Source organism: Danio rerio, chromosome 12, assembly GCF_052040795.2.
Source record: "Danio rerio strain M-AB ecotype USA chromosome 12, GRCz13ab, whole genome shotgun sequence".
Classification (NCBI taxonomy): domain Eukaryota; kingdom Metazoa; phylum Chordata; class Actinopteri; order Cypriniformes; family Danionidae; genus Danio; species Danio rerio.
Window position 1 is genome coordinate 13,878,657 of NC_141032.1, and position 21,344 is coordinate 13,900,000.

General features: G+C 35.0%; 2 protein-coding genes across 2 annotated transcripts in view; one reads left to right on the forward strand and one right to left on the reverse strand.

The window, feature by feature from the left end:
- The window catches only part of cmn (calymmin), a gene marked incomplete in the record, with an annotated part of 48,248 nt that overhangs the window by 20,318 nt on the left and 6,586 nt on the right, over positions 1–21,344 (forward strand). Inside the window, 16 exon segments of the mRNA NM_131014.1 lie at positions 102–152; positions 299–904; positions 1,221–1,280; positions 1,391–1,444; positions 1,601–1,645; positions 2,726–2,785; positions 2,876–2,911; positions 3,524–3,586; positions 3,685–3,750; positions 3,847–3,906; positions 4,954–5,013; positions 5,110–5,178; positions 6,071–6,139; positions 6,234–6,302; positions 6,847–6,906; positions 12,746–12,814. Coding sequence (NP_571089.1) covers positions 102–152; positions 299–904; positions 1,221–1,280; positions 1,391–1,444; positions 1,601–1,645; positions 2,726–2,785; positions 2,876–2,911; positions 3,524–3,586; positions 3,685–3,750; positions 3,847–3,906; positions 4,954–5,013; positions 5,110–5,178; positions 6,071–6,139; positions 6,234–6,302; positions 6,847–6,906; positions 12,746–12,814 — 1,497 coding nt within the window.
- On the reverse strand, positions 13,356–17,869 carry cxl34c (CX chemokine ligand 34c). Its single transcript, NM_001423235.1, is given in 6 exon segments — positions 13,356–13,478; positions 14,845–15,597; positions 15,732–15,813; positions 15,899–16,010; positions 16,828–16,881; positions 17,791–17,869. Coding segments are annotated over 5 exon segments (357 nt in total). The 3' UTR covers positions 13,356–13,478; positions 14,845–15,567.

Consider the following 21,344-nt stretch of genomic DNA (forward strand, 5'->3'; position numbering starts at 1 on the left):
GCATATTATTTTAATTTCTTATTTATGCAGATTCTAATCCCATTCAGAATAATATAATAATAAAATTGTTTCATTTTATGTATCTTTCTTGTGACCTACAGGTTACGGTGTTCCTGGATATATGTCAAAAGGACCTAAAGCAGCAAATTCAGGTAAAATTATAAGTGCATTTACTTCCTCCAAATGACATGATTAGTGACATTTTGTAATCTGTCTTTGAGAAATGCATGTATTTCCCTGCATTTACGTTTGTCATGTTGACTTCTCAGTTTTGTAATAAAATGGGTTTGTTTTCTAGGGTATATGCCTGTAATAACTGGAAATAAGGGTGCTTCAATTGGAAAAGGCCCAAAGGGGGAAATTTTAAGTGCTGAAGCACCAAGTCAAGCACCACTGTCCAACACAAAGGGTGTTCTACCAGTAGCTCAACAGGAACCAGTTACAGGATTACTTCCAGATCAGGGAACTAAAGGCCTTCCAGTTCTGCAACAAACAAAGGGACAAATTCTTCAAGCATCATTACCACAGAGTAAAACCCAAAACTCTATGGTACCTCAGTTTGCTTCAAACCCATTTATGCAGGGCCCTAGCTCTTACAAACCTAGTAAAATGTATAAACCACCAACATCTACAATTCCAATTGAAAAGCCAGAGATTCCAGTAATTCCTCAGTCAGTGCCTGCACCAGAATCTGCGTTCATTCCTCAAACATCACAGACAACTCCACTAGAGCAGGAGCAAGTCCTTTCATTGGAACAGAAAAGTCAAGTGACCGCACAACCAGTTACACAACAAGGCAGCATTTCTTCTCAGACGGCTCAATCAACTCCAGTTTTGCAGCAAGCAGAGATACAGTCAAACCCTGCTTTGCCTCAGTTGAAGAATCCAACCACAACAAATCCTGGTAAATCTCTAAAGTTTCAGATTAAAATGTTACATGATCTCCTCTAACTGTATAGCAACCTGAAGTTGTTACAGCGTTTAACTTTCACTTTGTGCACAATCATTAAAAACAAAAAGGAAAAGTGAACCATCAGTAATGACTGCTTGTATGTGTCTGTTAATGCCCACTCAAATTATTCTAGAAACCTGGCCTTTTGTTTCACAACTATAATTTCAAAATTTGGAAGAGGTGGCTAATATCTGGATTTACTTATCTTTTGCTGTCAACTTGAATTAAACTCGGCTTCTTTTAACTGATATCTTTTTGTGTTCCACAGAACTCACTGGTCTAGAACAACCTAATGGTCAGGTGCAGGGTGCTGTGCCGTCAAAGCCTGGTAAATCATAAATAGTACTCCAATTAGTTACATTAAAATACATCCCAGAGTAATTAGCAGTTCATCCATTTATCTGCTCTCTTGTAACTCTCTTGTTAATATTTTCTTAGACTGTGGACCTGAAGGACGACCTAATGGACAATGGGTCAAACTTACAAATCCCGGTGAGCTCTCGTTTATAAAATGCATATTAAACAGCTTAAGGCTTAAAATACATTGTGATCATTTTTGTTAAGTCCACATATATTAGTTTTGACTTCAGAACATTTATAAAGACTAAGCCAAAATCAGCAGTCTAAAAATAATAATGTTGTTTGCAGGGTTTGGGTATCCCAATGGAAAAGGAGAAGGGTTATCACAACCAGGTACAATAAAATGTATTTAAATATTGTAGACTGCCTGACATAAGTCTTGTCGTCGATCCCAGTTGTAAGAACAACAAATAATAACTTGACTTCTGGTTGATCATTTGGAAAAGTGGCAGAAGGTAGATTTTTGAGTCATCTGTTGAACTACATCCCAATCATCACAAATACTGCAGGAGACATATTGGAACCCGCATGGACCCAAGGTTCTCAAAGAAATTATTCAAGATGAGGAAGGAAAAACCATGGTTTGGGTTACGTTTAGTGTGCGAGAAATCTGCAGAGTGGATGGCAACATCAACAGCCTAAAGTATTAAGACATCTGTGCTTTCCATCACATTACAAACCACAAGAGAGGTCAATTTCTTTAGTAGGATATCACTCCTCCTCATACTTCAGCCTAGACATCAATGTTCCTGAAAGCAAAGAAGGTCAAGGTACTCCAGGATTGGCCAGCCTAATTTCTAGACATGAACATTATTGAACATGTCTGGGGTAAGAAGGACGAGGCATTAAAGATGAATCCAAAGAATATTGATTAATTCTAGGAGTCCTGCAAGAACACTTTCTTTGCCATTTTTATTCCACTTTATTTATAAGTTATTTGAGTCATTGCAGAGATGTATGGATGCAGTCCTCAAAGCTCATAGGTGTCATACACAATATTAATTCTTTTTCCACTGCAGCATGAATTTATGTTCTATACTGTTCATTATTTCTGTTAAGTGACAAGACTTTTGTCTAAGCAAATTCAGACATTACTGTCCTAATAAAATAATAAAAAAATCAAGGCATGATCATATTTTGATTAAATAAGCGTAATCTAGAGGCCTTTGCTCTTCATATAACCCACTTCTGATACCAAATGATCAACTAGAAGTCAAGTTATTATTTGTTGTTCCTAAAACTTGATAGGCCACAAGACTTTTCTTAGGTATAGTTTATGTTTTTACCCAATAAACCACATTTTAACTTTAAATACAAAAATGTTATTAACCTATAAACAATACAGATAATACATTATATATTTTTAATTGTTGTAAAAATGAATATTTTGTATGTTTATAATTCTGTCACTAGGTTTTGGAGCAGGAATTGGTGGTTATCCAACTCAGGGCATGAACAATGGCCACAAAGCAGGTAAATCATTACAGAACACATTGATTATTTAAAGTACATATGTTTAAAATGTATTAAACATTTTTAGTCCTTATTTTGCTGTCTCTACAGGATATGGAGGCTATGGAAACCAATTAAAAAACCACGGTAGAAATATTCCACCTCAGATTTTTCAAATAATCTAACAAAGAGATCAATTATGTATGCATTTATTAAATATTTAATCTGATGTACATATATATTGGCTGAAGTGCTACGGATATAATTCCAGGGCCTTATTTTGCAATATGTTACCTACAAAAATAAGAATAACACTTTATATAAATAAATAAATAATATTTATTTATTTATTTTTATTATATAAAGGTTTACAAAATATTTGTCCTTGTTTTTTCTGCTTGTGCCTCAGACTGTATATGTTGTGAACTGCTTTAAATAGTGTGTGTAGTTTTTTTGTGTGCTGTAAGTTTTTCGATAACACTTTATTTTGATGGTCCATTTCAGTATTAGTAGACAATCTGCTTTATATCTGTTGATACTGCTCTATCAACAGACATTTAACTGAATATTAGAGACTTTTCCAAGTACATGTCAACTTACACTAACCCTAACCCCAATTTAACAGTCTATTTAAAATCTAATGATAATTAGTTGGCAAGTACATGCAATGTAACTTAAATTCAACAAATGGACCATCAAAATAAACTGTGACCAGGTTTTCTTTGAGACAACTAAATGTCTTTTCTGTTACTTTGATGGCTGGACTACAAGGTGGACCACCAGCACGATTGGGAACAAAGGGAAAATCTCAAACAAAATATGGTTAGTCTTAGGAGGAAAATTTAAAAATTTTAAAACTAATTATGTTGTTAACAATTGTTTGTCAACAATAACTTTTTTTATTTTTCTAATTTTGTCAGGAATTGGTGGACTTCCCTTTGGTGGTTCCCCCAGTGGATATCAGTCAAACCCCTACGGACAATATGGTATGTTATCAGTTTCTTACAATATTGCACTATGTAATGTAAGCATTGTGCCTGACAGTAGTTCTGACTGGATTAGTGGTGTGTTATTTTTCATAGGTAATGATGGTCAGCGATATGGAGCTAAACCCTACAATCCTAAAGCACCAGGAAAATACGGTGATGATTAGATGTTTTAATGTTCCTTTGCGCTTTTTAATAATTGTTTGAGTGCCTTCATAGAACATCAGGCAGTGTATAGCATTGCTTATGGTGAATTAAGTTAGCAGATTGTTATGAAATAATTTGTTTTGCTGTCATGTACACTTTGTACAGTGGGTCGGGAAAATATCCAGACCCCCTTACATTTTTCTGTCTGTGTTATATTGTTGCTATTTGTTAAAATCCTTTAAGTTCTTTTGTTTTAAACACAGAATTGTTGACATTTTTGCAGATTTATCAACAAAGAGAAACTGATTTTACTTGGTCCTAAGCATTCAGACCCTTTGCTCAGTAATTTGTTGAACACAATTTTGATCTAATGCAGTCATGAGTCTTTTGATGTAAATGCAACAAGTTTTTCACATCTGGATTTAGGGATCCTCTGCCATTCCTCCATGCAGATCCTCTCCATTTTGTTAGATTGGGTGATAAACGTTGGTGGACAGCCATTTTTAGGTCTCTCCAGATATGCTCAATTGGATTTAGTTCAGGGTTCTAGCTGGGCCATTCAAGAAAAATCAAAGAGTTTTTGTGAAGCCCCTCTTTTGTTATTTTAGCTGTGTGCTTAGGGTTATTGTCAGAAGGTAAACCTTTAACCCAGTCTGAGGTCCTGAGCACTTTAGAGAAGATTTTTGTCCAGGATATCTCTACTTGGCCTCAGTCATCTTTCCCTCAATTGCAACTAATCGTCCAGTCCCTGCAGCTGAAAACACCCTCACAGCATGATGCTGCCACCACCTGCTTCACTGTTAAGACAGGTGATGAGCAGTGCCTGGTTTTCTCCACCCATACTATTTTAAAAATTAGGCCAAAGAGTTCTATCTTGGTTCCAGAGAATCTATTTTCTCACCATCTTGGGGTCCTTCAGGTTTTTTTTAGTGAACGCCATGCAGTTTTTCTTGTGGCAAGCCACGTTGCCATTAAGCCCAGACTGGTGGAGGGCCATGTTATCATGTCCATGTTGTTTGTTTAACCTAATGATTTTATTTTCTTATGTCAAAACAGGATATGGTAGTTTACCATACAACTCTCAGGCTCTTCCAGAATCAGTTGCCAGATCACCTGGTAAATATAGTTAAGATATATCTTTGATCAAAGAGTGTATTTTGTTTTTGAAGATTTTTTATTTATTTATTTAATTATGAGCTTCTGTATTTTCAGATTTTGGAGGGTTTCCCTACAATGGCCAGCCACTTGGATATGGCAGTGGCAAATCCACTGGCAAATATGGTGAATGTTTTTTTCTTTTTTTTTTCTTTTAACTTTTAAAAAGACGATGTTTTTTGATTGGCTTCATTAAACATGGACCTTCAGCATGCACTTGGGCAATTTGCTGCTGAGTGTGATGCAGCTCGGAGAATCAGTACCTCCAAGTCTGAGGCCATGGTGCTCCACTGAAAAAGGTGGTTTGCCATCTCCAGGTTGGAGAAAAGTCCTTACTCCAAGTGGAGGAGTTCAAGTACCTTGGGGTTTTTTCACAAGTGAGGGAAGGATAGAACATGAGATTTACAGGTGGATCAGTGCAGCGGCATCTGTAATGCGGTCAATGTACCGGTCTGTTGTGGTAAAGAAGAAGCTGAGCCGAAAGGTAAAGCTCTCGATTTACCTGTGTATTTACGTTCCTACTTTCACCTATGATCATGAGCTTTGGCTCATGACTGAAAAGACAAAATCTTGGATACTTGGCCGAAATGACTTTCCTTCGCTTATAGATAGGATAAGGAGCTCTGTCACACGGGAGGAACTTGGAGTAGAGCCGCTGCTCCTCCACATTGAGAGAAGCCAGCTGAGGTGGCTTGGGCATCTGTTTCAAATGTCTTCTGGATGCCCACCTAGGGAGGTGTTTCAGGCATGTTCCCCTGGGAGGAGGCCTTGGGGAAGACCCAGGACACTCTGGAGTGACTAGAGTACGTCTCTAGACTGGCCTGGGAACGCCTCGGGATTCCCCCGGAGGAGCTGGAGGAAGTGTCTGGGACGAGGGTAGTCTGGGGTTCTCTCCTGAGACTGCTGCCCCTACGACGCAGCCCTGGAAAAGCAGATGAAAATTAAAGAATGAAAGCATGAATGAATTAATAACTGTTTTGATTTAAAGTGAATGTCTTTTACTGTCATTTTTTTTCAGGACAAAAGGGTCCTCAATATGGTGATCAGTCCCTTGGTCACGGGCCTGATGCAATTTCTGGAAAATACGGTGACAACAAATGCTTTTTATAGAGGATCATATGACAATGATATTATAATATTATTGTACTAATACTTATTCTCATACTCTCCACACCTTTCAGGGTCTCCTGAATCCTTGTACACACCAGAAACGGTCAATCTTGGAGGCAATGCCAAATCAACTAAATATGGTATGACAGTTTCTTTTTCATATCTTTTCTTTTAATTTATTTAGGTTTTCGTTTAAATTACAATTCTTCTGTATGTGAATTGTGGCTAACATCATACAGTTAGGCTAATGAAACAGTCAAACTGAGTTACTGGAGAGGCTGAGGCTCTGCACAGTTTAGTTCCAACCCTAATTAAACACACCTGATCAAACTGATTGAGTCCTTCTAGCTTGTTTGAATCCTACAGGTAATGCCGCAGTCACACTAAAGTTTGAGCTTGCGAAATTCTGTCTTACGGTGCTGCAAAAAGGGGCAGGGTTAAACAAGATGATTAGGCACTTAAAGTGAACAATTGGTCCAGATTTTAAGTTTCGGCCCGGTGAGGTTAGATTTTGATCCTTGATTGGTCTCACGCAGGCAAGTGAGGGGATTTCGCAGGTCAGGGTTCAACAAGCTTGCAGCCCTCCAGGAACTGAGTTTGACACCCCTGGCCTAATTAGAGAGCATTCACTATTTTGTACTTTCTCAACGTAAAATTAATGTAACAATATTTAATGCATGACAGGTAATCCAGCAGTATCATATGAACTCCTCGGCCCTGTGACTGATGGCCAATCTGTTGAAGGTAAATACATGTCTGTTTACCTGACAAGCCATGCTGTGTTGTGAACAGCCATGACTGCGTTCACAATACAGATGGCCTTAAGAACATAATTGGTTTTACATTATTGTACTCATGTACACTGTGTGCCTCTGCATGCATTTTACATGGCTTAAGACTTTGTGGCTAAGTTACTGTTGTTCCCAATTGCTTTCAACTTGTAATAACAGTAAATTTTCAAGTTGTAATAACAAAACAGCTGACCATGGAATATTTAGTAGTGAGGAAATTTCACAAATGGACTTAGAGCATAGGGTGCAACCTATTATGTTACATAAAGAATTCATTGAGCCCCTGAGAGTGACCCATTCTTTAAAGGGCCATGAACTGTTGTACAACCGTTTAAAAAGACATTGAACAAAGCATTTTCAGTCCATAATATTGCAGTAATATTACTGTAAACTTCTTATTAACTTCAGTCATTCAGTCAGTAATGTCTTTTAAAAAACTGAAAGTACTGCTGACGATACTAACTTTGCCATCTGGAGAAACATAAATAACGAACATTGATTGCAAATGCGTAGAGACAGGACAATCAACTTAAATTGGAACCGTGTCTTTTTATTTTAAAGAAGACGAGAGGCAAATTTCCAGATTCGAAAAGCTCTCGGATAAAAAATGTTCGTTACAATCACATAGTTCCTTACAAACGTAAGACCTGTGCCCTTGTCACGAGGAAATGGAAACAAAACCTTCATTGCAACACATTTATAAACTTAACACTGCCGAGTTCCGACCCATGTCTTCTTCTTCTTCGTCTTTGAAGCTATCATGCATATTAATGAAGTTGCATCCCATTCACAATAGAGTGCGCTGATTGGTTCGAACCAAGTTTTTCTCTTGAATTCATACTCAAAAATCAATGACGTCACTTTGTAAAGGCCGGTACAGACATCCATTCTCCACACTGGAATCTACACAATGATCTCATTGCTGTGAGCCAGCTTCAAAAATGTATTTTTAAATCAGAAGAATGAACTTGCTCAAAACATTGCAAAAACAACCAATTTTCACTTATTAGTGAAATATATGTGTCCTAATAATGTTTTTAGCAACATGTGACATGTACATGCTTGTCGACATCTCATGTGTTTTGATGTTTCGTGACCCTTTAACAAATGTTCGTAGAGACAGTCTGTCTACCTAGGGCCCTAAAGGGATAGTTCACCCCAAAATCAAAATGTACTTACTATTTTCTTATCCTCAAAGGGTTCCAAACTTTATGGATTTCTCTATGAGATTCTATTGAATAAAAATTACAAAATAAGTTGGCAATACAAAAAACCATTCAAGTCAATGGTTACAGTTTTGCAGTTTTCTTAAAAACATAATCTTTTGTGTTCAGCAGAAGAAAGAACCTAAATAGAATTTTCATTTTGGGGTGAACTATTCTTTTAATTTTAAATATCTGTGGACGAGGAAGTAATTGGAACACCTAAATTCAATTGTGTCCTCAAACTCCCAATATAATGTGCATCTGTTTATTTCTCAGTATCAGAAAACATTCATTTCCTGTTTTTAAGTTGAATCCAGATTTAGTTGCAGCAGTGTTCAACTAGAGGAGGTGCCAATAAAAGTTTAATTTTATAAACATATGATTCAGTACTTACCTAAAAAAAATATTTAGTTTTTAAAAAAAAAATGGTTCACACATCAGTTTATCTCCACTGTAAGGTGAAACTTTATTGACCCAGTTAGGGAAATTTGTCTTGGACTCTTGCGCTCAGTTGCAGTCATCAACTACATAGTAAATACAAGCATAAAAAAAACAGATGAGTTTATAAATAAATTAATCTATACCCCCACCCCAAAACGTTACATACCCTGATTCTTGTGTATATATGGAGGTGGGTATCTTCCGTATATTCCATATCCGTTTTCCAAACAAAAAAAGGAAAACTAAGAAAACGCCCATTTTTTTTTTCTTTTCTTTCTTTTTTTTTTTTTTGCTCACAAAAAAAAACTAACAAAAACATTTTTTGGTTTAGGGTCGGAAAACAGATAAACGACTTTAAAATTCATTATACACATGTAGTTCTGAAACACCCATTTTCCTCTAATTGGTCAACCAAATCTGAGCTTGTGATGTCACCCTCAAAAAAATAAGTTCTCTGCAAATCAGCACTCAGGCTTTTAATTATTATTTTTTAATTATATATATATATATATATATATATATATATATATATATATATATATATATATATATATATATATATATATATATATATATATATATATATATATGGATATATATATATGTATATTAGCGCTGTCAAAATTAGTGCGTTAACTCATGCGATTAATTTTAAATAATTTTAAAAAAATTAACTCAATTAACGCAGTTGCAGGTTTTTTTTTACTTCCTTTTGTGGTGGGCGTGTGTTTAACATGCAAGAAATGTGTATAAGACCAAGAAAGCACTTTTTGAGAGACAAGTTTCAGTATAAAACAATTAGTCGCATCACAGGTTATCCAGAGTTTCATGCAATTTCGGGTGTTTCATTTTTAACTTTCGACTTCTGTTGTAAGTTGATACCACATGGCGAACAGAAAGAAAATCCTCCGCATTTGTGACTCGGTGTTCCTTTAAGGTAATAAAATCACCAAAAAATAAAAATCAAGGTAAATAAAATGCTTAGGCTACACGGTAGAATTTTAATAAGAGTATAATCTTAGTCATATTAAAATCGGAGTATTGGTGTCTTATGTACACACACACACATATAAACTAAGTTTACATATTCTGTCATTTGATCAGTTAGCAGGCTTAAATTTGTAAGGTCCACCCAGTTAGCCCAATGCCGGTGTCCACTGGTGGATGAAGGTTTAATGCCTGTTCGGTCTTTCCAGTGCACAATGTTGATTTATATTAACTTAGCTCATATCTGACTCCAATTTTAGTATGAGGTGGTTTAGAATATTAATATATTTATCCTCGTTTTATCTGACTCCAATCATAAAACATTAAGAAGATTATATCGATATGTAATTTAGATAAATGTTTGAACCTTTTGTCTTCACTAGTAACTATTACATTCGTTCATTCGGGTGCTCATGTTGCTCAGAGAAATCGCCTCGGCTGAAGGCGTCCCTCACGGTCACACTCCGGTCAGTCTTGAATATTAAACAGAGGTAATTGACTAATACTTTAGATGGCCGCTACCAGCGCGCTCGTTCTAAAATACTTTAATTAGTCCTGCTTAGGTGTACACCTTTGAGTTAAGACAATCATCATTTCCAATTAGAGGTTAGGGCATTAATATAAATGTACCCGACTACTGGACTCTATAGTAACTTTGGTTTTCACCAAGCCCATGGTTTCCCATATGAACTTAATTTAGAAAAATATTACTTTCAAACAAAGGTCGGGTACCCAATCTAGGTTAGTCGTGCAACACCTTGTTGACCTAGACGGAAGTTATCGCCCTTTCCACCTAAGTACACATGAAACAATATCAAGAGTCAGTCGGATCCCTAAAACACAATTAGTGTGCCCAATGCTCCATCTCAATTGGATTTTAGTCCGTCTACTGACCTGACGCAAGACGTGCGGAAACAAGGATACAGCGTAATCTACTTGAATTAATAATTACAGAGTGAGCAAAATATGGTCAAACATTACAATTATTAGTCAGGTAAACGTATTATGCCAATTCAATCAGTCAATTCATAAATGATCAATACAAAACATCAAATTATCAAAGATAAATCCAAGATAAAAAGATGCATACCTGACCTTTTACATAACGTGTAAATTTTACATAACGTGGAGCATAGGCTCTATGTTATGGGCTGATTTGGGTAGGCAGAATCGCCCTGAGCCTTTCTCAAACCTTACCTTAAATAATTCAAGAATTCCCTCAAGGAAGGGGGTGTGTGTATAACAAAAGAGCTTTCACACTTGGTGCTGCCTGTGGAAAGTCACACCCTTCACAGTGGTTCAAAAGATGCCTGAAGTTATATATTTATTGTTTTGATTATGTCTATTTCTGAGAGAATGAGACCAGTGTACCAATCGCACTGAGACATTTCAAATGATATCAAACATGATAGTTAAAGTCAGTTTGGTTAATCTAGAACATTCAAACATTGAAATGACCATATGCGTGAGATGGGGGGGATGAAGCTGAGTTTCAGCATACTCAGATGCAAATGCAGCAGGAACTGGTTTTTCCCGCATTCCCCCCTGCTGGGTTGTGGAGTCAATTGGCCCTGTTTTCAGCTTATGTTTTGAATTGTCAAAGACATCAAAAATATTTGTAATATTTCAATTCTTACAAATTCATTGCGTAAGCATAAATTAAATAAAAATGTAAATTAGCAGTATTATTACACATTTGTCATTAAAATAAGGTCTTAGTTTGCTGCAAAACTTCCTGCTGCTGTGCACCTGATGCTGAGCAAATATAACTATTTTTGAGCAGCACCTGGTTTGCATGATTGTTTCAGAGCTACTGTAGGCCTAAATAATAATAATAAGCTAATAATAATAATAATTTTTATTTAGTGTTTTTTTTATTTTTATTATTTTTTTTATTGTTTAGCTTTATTTTTTTAATAGTTGTTTGCAGGACCAGAATAAGTACACATTGGGCTCATGGCCTATAACAAAAGGTACCATTTGTTTTTATTTTATTTCTTCCTATTTTAACCATCCATCCATCCTTCCATCCTTCCTTCCTTCCTCATTTTGAGGGTGGTGTCACAAGCTCAGATTTGGTTGACCAATCAGAGGAAAATGGGTGTTTCAGCACCCCTTACATGTGCATAATGAATTTTAAAGTCGTTTATCCATTTTCCTGCTGTAAACGAAAATCAATTGAAAATGGATCTGGAATGGACAGAAGATACTCTGATTTCTACTATTTAATAGCTTAATGCTATTTTTTTTATATCTAATTAATCTACAGTAAGGTACTCTAAACCTTTTTCCCAGAGGTAACAACTTGTACTCATTATGCAGAGCATGTGACAAGTCACAAACGATTTGATTAGCATGTCTTAATGTGTCCTGTTTATGAATATGCTACAGTGACATCTGTTCTGATACGCCAATAATTTTCCAAGCAGTGTGAATCAAACAGACTACTTTAGTTATCCGCTGCACAGACAAGTTGCCAAACCAGGCTGTGATGCCACTTCTTATAAAACTCTCAAAAACTGCTTGATAAAATATGATCATACATTTTTGATCCACTCCATGAATTCTCAGGCATTGTAAAAAAATAAACTTGTTGCTGAAGTTTACTGCAGAGATTGTTTGCATGTATATTCAATTTCAGTGAATTATTAAAGCTATTTATATGAGGTGACCTGTGATTGTGAATCTGTGTGAATCTGTGATTGTTTGATTATTCATGGTCACAGGCCAATGATCACCAACTCCTCTAGGGTCAAACACTGTCTCCTTTGCCTTACTGACATTCAAAGCTAGAATGTTACCATCACACCAACTCGCAAATCTTCCAATCTCTGAAATTTATTCGGATAAATCTCTGTTCTTATTCAATAAGCATAAGATGGCAGTATCATCTGATAATTTAATAATGTAATTATTAAGTTATGTTTGCATGCATCTTTATACTAAGTAAACAAAACCGGTGAGCTAACACAGCCCCGCAGAGCTCTCGTGCTTAGACATTTTGGCTCAGATAGTGTTCCATCAACACTAACCTGCTGTCTATGATTGATTGAAAAAGAATAACAGAAAATGTAAGAACTTCCTTGGATGAAAGAGACCACTTGTTTTGCTGTGATTTTGCTTGTTGTTTATTGATTGTTGCTTTTATCAATGAAACAGAAAACAGAAGCCTTGAGACTCTGCACCAAGGTCCTGAGATTGATGGACAAAAAGCTGTTGACAACTTTGGTAAGTATTCTAAGCTCTTTCAGATTGGTTGTAACACTTTGGAATAACTATCCGTTATAAAAAGTGAATAGTCCATTAATAGTGTTAATGGGTTATAAATGACTTAAGTAAAAATTGTTAGTTTGTTAATTATTTATAACCGTGCCTTATAGATAGCAATATATAACATACAAGCTGTTAGTTAACAAGTTATAAATGATTTGTTAACTGTATTTTAATGATTTATAGCTATACCAAATAAATTAATAATAGATCATGAACAAGCTGTTAATAAATTACCAGTTAAAGTACCAGTTAATAGTTTATGTATGTTATGGGTATGTTATTCTAAAGTTGCAACTGTTCTTTATTTATTGACAGTTAGTAAATGAGGAATAGTTGCAACTTTAGAATAACGTCCCAGTAACATAGATAAGCTTCTAACTAACACTTTACTAATATATTACCTCACACTTTACAGATCAGTTGTTCATCGTTTCTTTACCATCTAATAACACCAGTGAAACTTTTGTAGAACTTTTCTAATAAAATAATTTTTATCTTTTTTTGTTTTTATATTTAGCACAAAAAGTGCCCAAACCCCATGGGTTTATTTTCTGTTGTATATATATATATATATATTGGCTCAGTATGTGTATTTCTATACATTAAACACAATGTTTAAAGAGCCCATATTATGGGTTTTTGAAAATTCCCCTCCATGTATTGTGTAACACAGCTCTAAGTGAAGTGAAGTATCCAGCTAAGGCTTAAATCTGTTAGTGTACATTGTTTAAAACGGTTGATTCATCTATAAAAGAGTCGACTCATCGTGCTTCAAACGAGTCGCCTTGATACCGATTCATTAGGTGTTTCGCCATGACGTACGAACGAAACCAAGTTATTCACGTGCACGCGCAAACCCGGGAGATTTCAAACCTGAGGCCCCGCCCTCTGACGCAGAAACCCAGACACACACACAAACAAACACCCACAAACACACGCACACAAACACACACACACACACACACACACACACAAACATGCCGGTCGATTGAAGTCACACTGCAGATGGATATATTGAGTCTCTACCCAAACATGAAACCTCAGCATTATAACCAAGCAGTTGGAAACTACTGGAAACTTCTGGAAGCTACATGCTACAAAGAATACTTCATCAGCGTTTGTTTAAGGAAGGATCAGTAAAGAGTAACTTATTGATGGACGTCAGGATTTTTCTTCCTCCATTTCTCAAGTGTAAGTACGTGCGATTAAAGTTGCCTCGTTGACTCTAGCTTGCAAATATATTTAGTTGAGATTTGTTACTTGTAACCGCATGTACTGTATCAGGTTAACTGGCTATATTCTCTTATCGCGTGCAAAGTCACGTTAAAAACGCGACGCGTGCTGCGTTAACGGAGCTCCGTGGACGAGGAGTTGTGTGTGTGCCTGTGTGTGCGCGCGCTGTCGTCCGGAGGTGTGTGTGTGAGTTTGTGTGTGTGTGTGCGTGCGCGTTGTCGTTCGGAGCAGGGTTAAGTGCGTGTGTGTGTTTGTGCAATATGTGTGTGTGTGTGTGTGTGTCTGTGAAAAGAGCAGAGTGAGAAGCTAGGAGATCTCCTCAACTGCTTTTGGAGTTTTTGCTCAATAAAATAGTCAGTCGTCTGTATTTTCAAGTCCATAGTCTGTATTTACATTGACCCACTGGCAGCTAAACTCCACGCCTACACCATCGAGCGTGTATGAACTGTGATTACTTTTATATTGCTGATTAGCTGTTGTGCATTTTACTCTCTGACTGAAGCCAGTCGACCAATCGCGACAGACTGTCATTGGTCCAATCAGCGCAGATTAGCTTCGCGCTAAGGAGGGGTTTGGGAACAAATGAATCACTGGACGATTCATATGGGAGTCGCTGGAATAATTAGGTAAAAATAAATGCAGATTATAAGACCATGAAAGTGTTTTTTGACCTTGCATGCATATTAAACTGTTGTTGGAGACCCTTACAACCAAGATATGACCCTATTTCATGTATAATATGGGCTCTTTAACATTTTCATCTGTGGAGTTTCTGTGGTAAAATTCAGCACACTAAAAGGCCTATGAGTGGAACAAGGTTAAGGTACAAAAAGTTTACACTTTAAACATCACATCAAATTTCTGTAGCTTGAACTTCCACTGTAGCTTGTTCCATCCATTTGATGTTCTACTAAGTTTCACTGGTATTAGTAGATGGTAAACAAACTAAGAAACAACTGATCTTTAAAGTGTGAGTTAATATATTAGTTAAGTGTTAGTTATAAGCTTGTGTATGTTATTGGGACGTTATTCTAAAGTTGCAACTATTCCTCATTTATTAACAGTTGATAAAGAATAGTTGCAACTTTACAATAACGTCCCATAGATAAACTATTAACTGATACTTTATTACTAACTGATACTTAACAAGTCTTTAAGTAATTTACTAACAGCTTGTTCATGATCTGTTATTAATTTATTTGGTATAGCTATAAATCATTAAAATACGTTTACAAGTTACATTTATAACTTGTTAGCTAACAGCTTGTAAGTTATCTATTGGCTAACTATAAGGTACAGTTATAAATAATTAACAAACTAACAACTTTTATTTAACAAGTCATTTATAATCCATTAACTAACACTTTAATAATGGACTATTAACTAGTTATAACAGATAGTTATTCCAAAGCGTTACCGAAGCGGTTTTTGGTGAGGATGGTGAAGTTCACAGATATCCAGTTTTCATGTGTTTCTTAAGACCACTCTTTACACGTTACGCCTTTCTGTTGAATGAAACAAGAAGAAAAAACATTAAAGTATTGGCATTTCACTTGCAATCATATGTGAGAGGTTTTTGTATTACAATCAGTTTAGCTTTTCCTTATTACTCATAAAAATGTAATCTGTAAATTCTAACCGCTTTTAGACGATTTAGCCTTGCAGGAAGCCATGAAGCATTAGGATCCATACACATCATCCTGTTCGCCGCATCAACAAACCTGTAAATATAGAGTTGAATGCATTTAGAGCACTTACAGCATATTATTGACAGAGAATTCATAAGCAAATATATTTTAGACTTACAGCACACACTGAAGACAATTGCCTTTTTTTGAAAGGTTGTAACAACTTGTAATATTATTCCTTGGTTCTACTGTTGTCAGCACCTGGAAGCAAAGACTGGGTCTAGCATCAACTGCAAAAGAGACAGAAAACCTTCAGTTGCATTAACAGCGAGGCAGATTAAAGATATTGTAAAATTAGTTTAATTTAGATTTGAAAAAGTCTGTCATTAACAAAACAATAGCACTGGAATCACTTTAGGAAGAATGATGTAGAATTATTAAAAAAACAATAGCACTGGAATCACTTTAAGAAGACTGATGTAGAATATTATTGCATCTGAATTATAAGCCTTCTTGCATATTTTTTCCCCCAATTTTTGTTTGACAAAAATAAGTTTTTTTTAACATATTTCTTTAAAAAATAATTTTAATAACTCATTTGTAGTAACTGATTACCTTGCCACGATGGCAGTACATAAGAATTTACAAGATATTGGAGGTCTGCAGCAGGATCCGCCCAGATTTTTTATATTACAGGAATACATTTCTAAATAAAACACGGTAGCTGTCGGTAACTCTGGTGTAATTTGAATTGGAGTAAGCAGGCTAACTATATAGCATTCTCGAGTCCCGACGTTATTTGTGATTTCTTCAGTCTTATTGAGCCCTGGTACAGCCATTGCTCGCAACTGATAGACATGCTGAACGCATGACCAGTGCTTTCTGTCCTTTCGCTTGTATTAGAAAATTGTCAGTTTACTGTTAGGAAACCCAGATCAGGCTGATAATATTGAACTTAAATGGTGTTTAAAAAATTAAAAAACTGCTTTCATTTTTTCTGAAATATAGCAAATAAGACTTTCACCAGAAGAAATAATATTATAGGAAATACTGATATAGTTGATATAGTGATGTGTTAATAGTGATCATAATTATCATCGTACTTACCATTCTTGTTGGAACTGCTCGTATCCTGAATACGGTCTGACTCTGGAATAAAAACTGTTAAAATTGAGTATGTGAGAACCAATGGTGTAAAGTAACAAATTACAAATACTCAAATGACTGTAATTGAGTCGTTTTTCTCAGAAATTGTAATTTACTAAGTAGTTTTATAAATGTGTACTTTTGATTGTGTAGTATCAGTACTTTTACTCTATTACTTTCCTTTAACCTTCAGTCACTACTTTATTTTTTTTCAGTTCTGTGATTTCTGTCCAATCAAATCACACATACAAAGTAAATCACAACATACTGAACTACCTAAAGACATGGGAGATTTATAAATGCAGTCAACTGTTTGGAAGTATTGAAAGTGTCCAAGAAAATGTCCAAAATCTTTACACACAATGACCCAGAGTCTGCTTAGACTGCCACTGATGGCACTGATGGGAAGATGATGGATGTTTACTGTAGCACATCATAATTTTGTCAAGTAAGATGCGATCCTTAACATCTATGTTGATCCTGGAACATAATTTTTGTTTGAAAATGTAATCCATACTTATTCCCTACCCAATAACTGTAAACTATTTCCAAAATCAGAGGGGAATGTTATTTGGATTTTTTTATATTATTATTTTGTGCGTAAACCTAACCATACACGCAAACCTAATATAAACCATAAACATATCCTTTAATTCTGATTGGCTGATTGAAACGTTTTTTCAGGATCAAGGTAGATGTTAATCCAGAAATATGACCTACTTGATCAAATCAGGTTGGTTGTTTAACTGTATGATGACCGAAACGGCCTTAAACAATAACTGAATGCACTACAGAATGTTACGTTTACACACACACCCACAAAGTACATGTAAACGCATCAGCTTTTCACAGTGTAATACACGCTACTCTTGAGTACTTTTTAAGCAGAACAGTATTTATTCAAAACAGTAAAAGAATACTCACCTCCTGATGTAAAAACAAACAGGAGCAAAAGCAAACCGGACAAAATGATCATTTGATGAGATGCTGAGGACAGACGCATGATTGCTGAAGGATTTCACGAATGATCTGCTGCTTCTGAGCTGCTGCTGCTTTTTATGTGCTTAGAAGAATGAGTTGTCTCATACTTCATGAGAATTAGGTGAATAGAATAACCGCAGTGAATCATTTTGTGAGGCATCTCTATATTTTAAATACAATGCATTACTCCATAGTCAAAGATGAACGTGCAATATATGACAAATCAAATAATGACAGGATGGATTTGCAGACATAACAAATTATAGGGTGTCTCTCAAATTCGTCTTTATGCGAGCTTCAGGTTGAAACATGTGAAAGAAATAAAGGAACGATGGGCTGTTTGAATATCATAGGCTGTATAGTATGACACAGGTTTTTCCAAAGTAAAAGGGAGTTTTTTGTGTTTTGTCTGGTGTGATATTAAGCCACAACTTAATTCCTTTGTGCAATCTGTTTAAAAGGAAGACAGGATGCGCAGGCTTTAGGCTCGCCTGTTCTTGTTGTATTGAAAAAAAGTGACAGTATGTACAGTACATCCGGAAAGTATTCATAGCACTTCACTTTTTCCACATTTCTTTGTTACAGCCTTATTCCAAAATGGAGAAAATTCATTTATTTCCTCAATTCTACACACAATACCCCATAATGACAATGTAAAAAAAAATTTTTTGGAAATTGTTGCAAATTTGTAATGTATAAATATCATTATAACTATATTGTATAAATGTTATTATAATATTACTATAGGCCTACATCATCCTGATATTCAAAAACACAAAATGACATGATATCACAGGCGATTGTCTTCTGACCGAGTTCACCTGAGAAGACATGAATGACACTCCTCAGAGCGTGAGAAGCCTACAGTTCTTCAGGAGCTATATAATTTGTAAAATATGACTTTCAGTTTAATAAAAAAGGAATAAAAAATGTATATGTAGATCGATAGGTAACTAGATAGAATAGACAGAGGTAGATTGATCTGTGCAGCAGCTTGCTATGAGATGCAGATTTAATTTTACATTTTTTTATTTGCTTGTTTATTTTACAGGGACATTGCACTTGACATTGTTATACAAAGATAACCGATCTTGCATACATAGGGCATTTAGCGTAAAGCTAATTTGCAGCCCTCGTCCCTGGTTAGGCTTTACATAAAAAAAAACAGTCAAGAATAAAACACTATACACCAAACATGTACAATATATACAGAGACACAAACATAAAATGCAAGTCAATCTGCATAGAGAAATGTAAACGGGACCAACCTGAAAGAATAATACTTAATGTTCACATTGCTGTAAAGATTTCAACCGTCCTTTCAGCTTTACAGTAAAAAAACTGGGAGTTCTGATTGTAACTTTAAATGAACCGGCATGGCATTTCATAGATGTGAACCTTTTACTGAAAAAGGTGACTGACCCACAGCGGTTCTGCATCTGCGGATTCTACAATTCCCTGTTACTGCTCCTCTAGTCTTCGCCCCATCACCACTGAATTTATGTATCACCTCACAGACTACTTTAGGGGCAAGACCATGTATAAACATAAACATAGTTTTTTAAAGTTTTCTTTTTTAAAAAACTATCAAAACTTAACAAATTATCTTGGTAACACTTTAAAGTATATATCTGTTATAGCTAGTTAGTAGACAATTAATAAACTGTTAGTTAATAAATTTTAAATTGCTTGTTAAATAATAGTTAATAGTCTGTTAATTATTTATAACTATGACTTATAGATAGCCAATAGATAACTTACAAGCTGTTAGCTAACAAGTTGGAAATGACGTTATATACATTTTAATAATTTAACTATATGCATTATAAATTAGTAATAGTTCATAAATAAGCAGTTCTTAAACTACATACTAAAGTCTTGTTAAGTATCAGTCCATAGTTTATATGTTACTGGGATGTTATTCTAAAGTTGCAACTATTCTTCATTTATTAACTGTTGGTAAATAAGGAATAGTTACAATTTTAGAATAACGTCCCAATAACATACATAAGCTAATAACTAACACTTAACTGATATATTAACTCACACTTTACAGATCAGTTGCTTATAGTTTAACCATCTGCTAATATCAGTGAAACTTTGTAGAACAGCAAATGGAACAAGTTCAAGCTACAGAAATTTGATATGATATTTAAAATATAAACTTTTTGTATCTTAAACTTGTTTCACTCATAGGCTTTTCTGTGTTCTGTAATTTACCAAAGAAACTCCACAGATGAAAATGTTAAACATTGTGTTTAATGTATAGAAACACACATACTGAGTCATCACATGGCAGAACAGCAGTATAAAACTTTTTGTGCTAAACATGAAAACAAAATAAGTAAAAAAAAATCTTTTATTAAAAAAGTTCTACAAAAGTTTCACTGTTGTAAGATGGCAAATAAACGATCAACAACTGATCTGTAAAGTGAGTTAATACATTACTTAAGGGTTAGCTATTAGCTTTTGTATGTTATTGGGACGTTATTCTAACGTTGCAACTATTCGTCATTTACTAACATTTAATAAATGAAGAATAGTTGCAACTTTAAAATAACATCCCAATAACATACATAAACTATTAACTGATACTTAAGTCTTTAGTAATTTACTAACAGCTTGTTCATGATCTCTTACTAATTTATTTTGTATAGTTATAAATCATTAAAATACATTTAACAAGTCATTTAGAACTTGTTAACTAACAGCGTCTAAGTTATTTATTGGCTATCTATAAGGCACAATTACTAATAATTAACAAATTATTAACTTTTATTTAACAAGTCATTTATAACTTATTAACTAACATTTTATTAATGGACTTAACTAGTTATAACAGATAGTTATTCTAAAGTGTTACCAGCACATTTAAATAACATTAACTTTAAATATAACTATTATTATCATATAACTGTTATATACATATTTAACTTTTAACTAAATAGCACCAGTTAATAACATTGGTTATAACATTGTAACATTGAATATTATAACCAAGTATTTTACCTCTGCTTCAATGTGATTTTTAAAAGGCCATTATATTTTCTAAAATGCACCCACATGTAATTCAAAAGTTCAAACTTAGATCATGCTTAATGACATCATGAGGTTTGGCATGCTGTCCTGGGAAAGAACCCTGAGCTCGGAGATAGATGAGCCCAAGGCTTCTGCCTGGTAAATGAGCATATAAAGGGATACGAGATCAGGTAGATCTCGAGAGCTCCCTTGATTTGTTTGAACTATTCCTTAATTAAATCACAGCCCTAATAGGAATAGACCATGTACCGCACCAGTGCATACTCACGCAGAGAAGCTTGGTATTAAAGTGCTTGTGACTGTTAATATTATTTAATTCACTTACAGTCAGAATTATTAGCCCCCAGAATCATTATCCTCTTGTTGTTTTTTCTTTCCTGTTTAAAGGTGAGATTTTTTTTTCAACACATTTCTAAACATAATAGTTTGATAACTCATCTCTGATAACTGATTTCTTT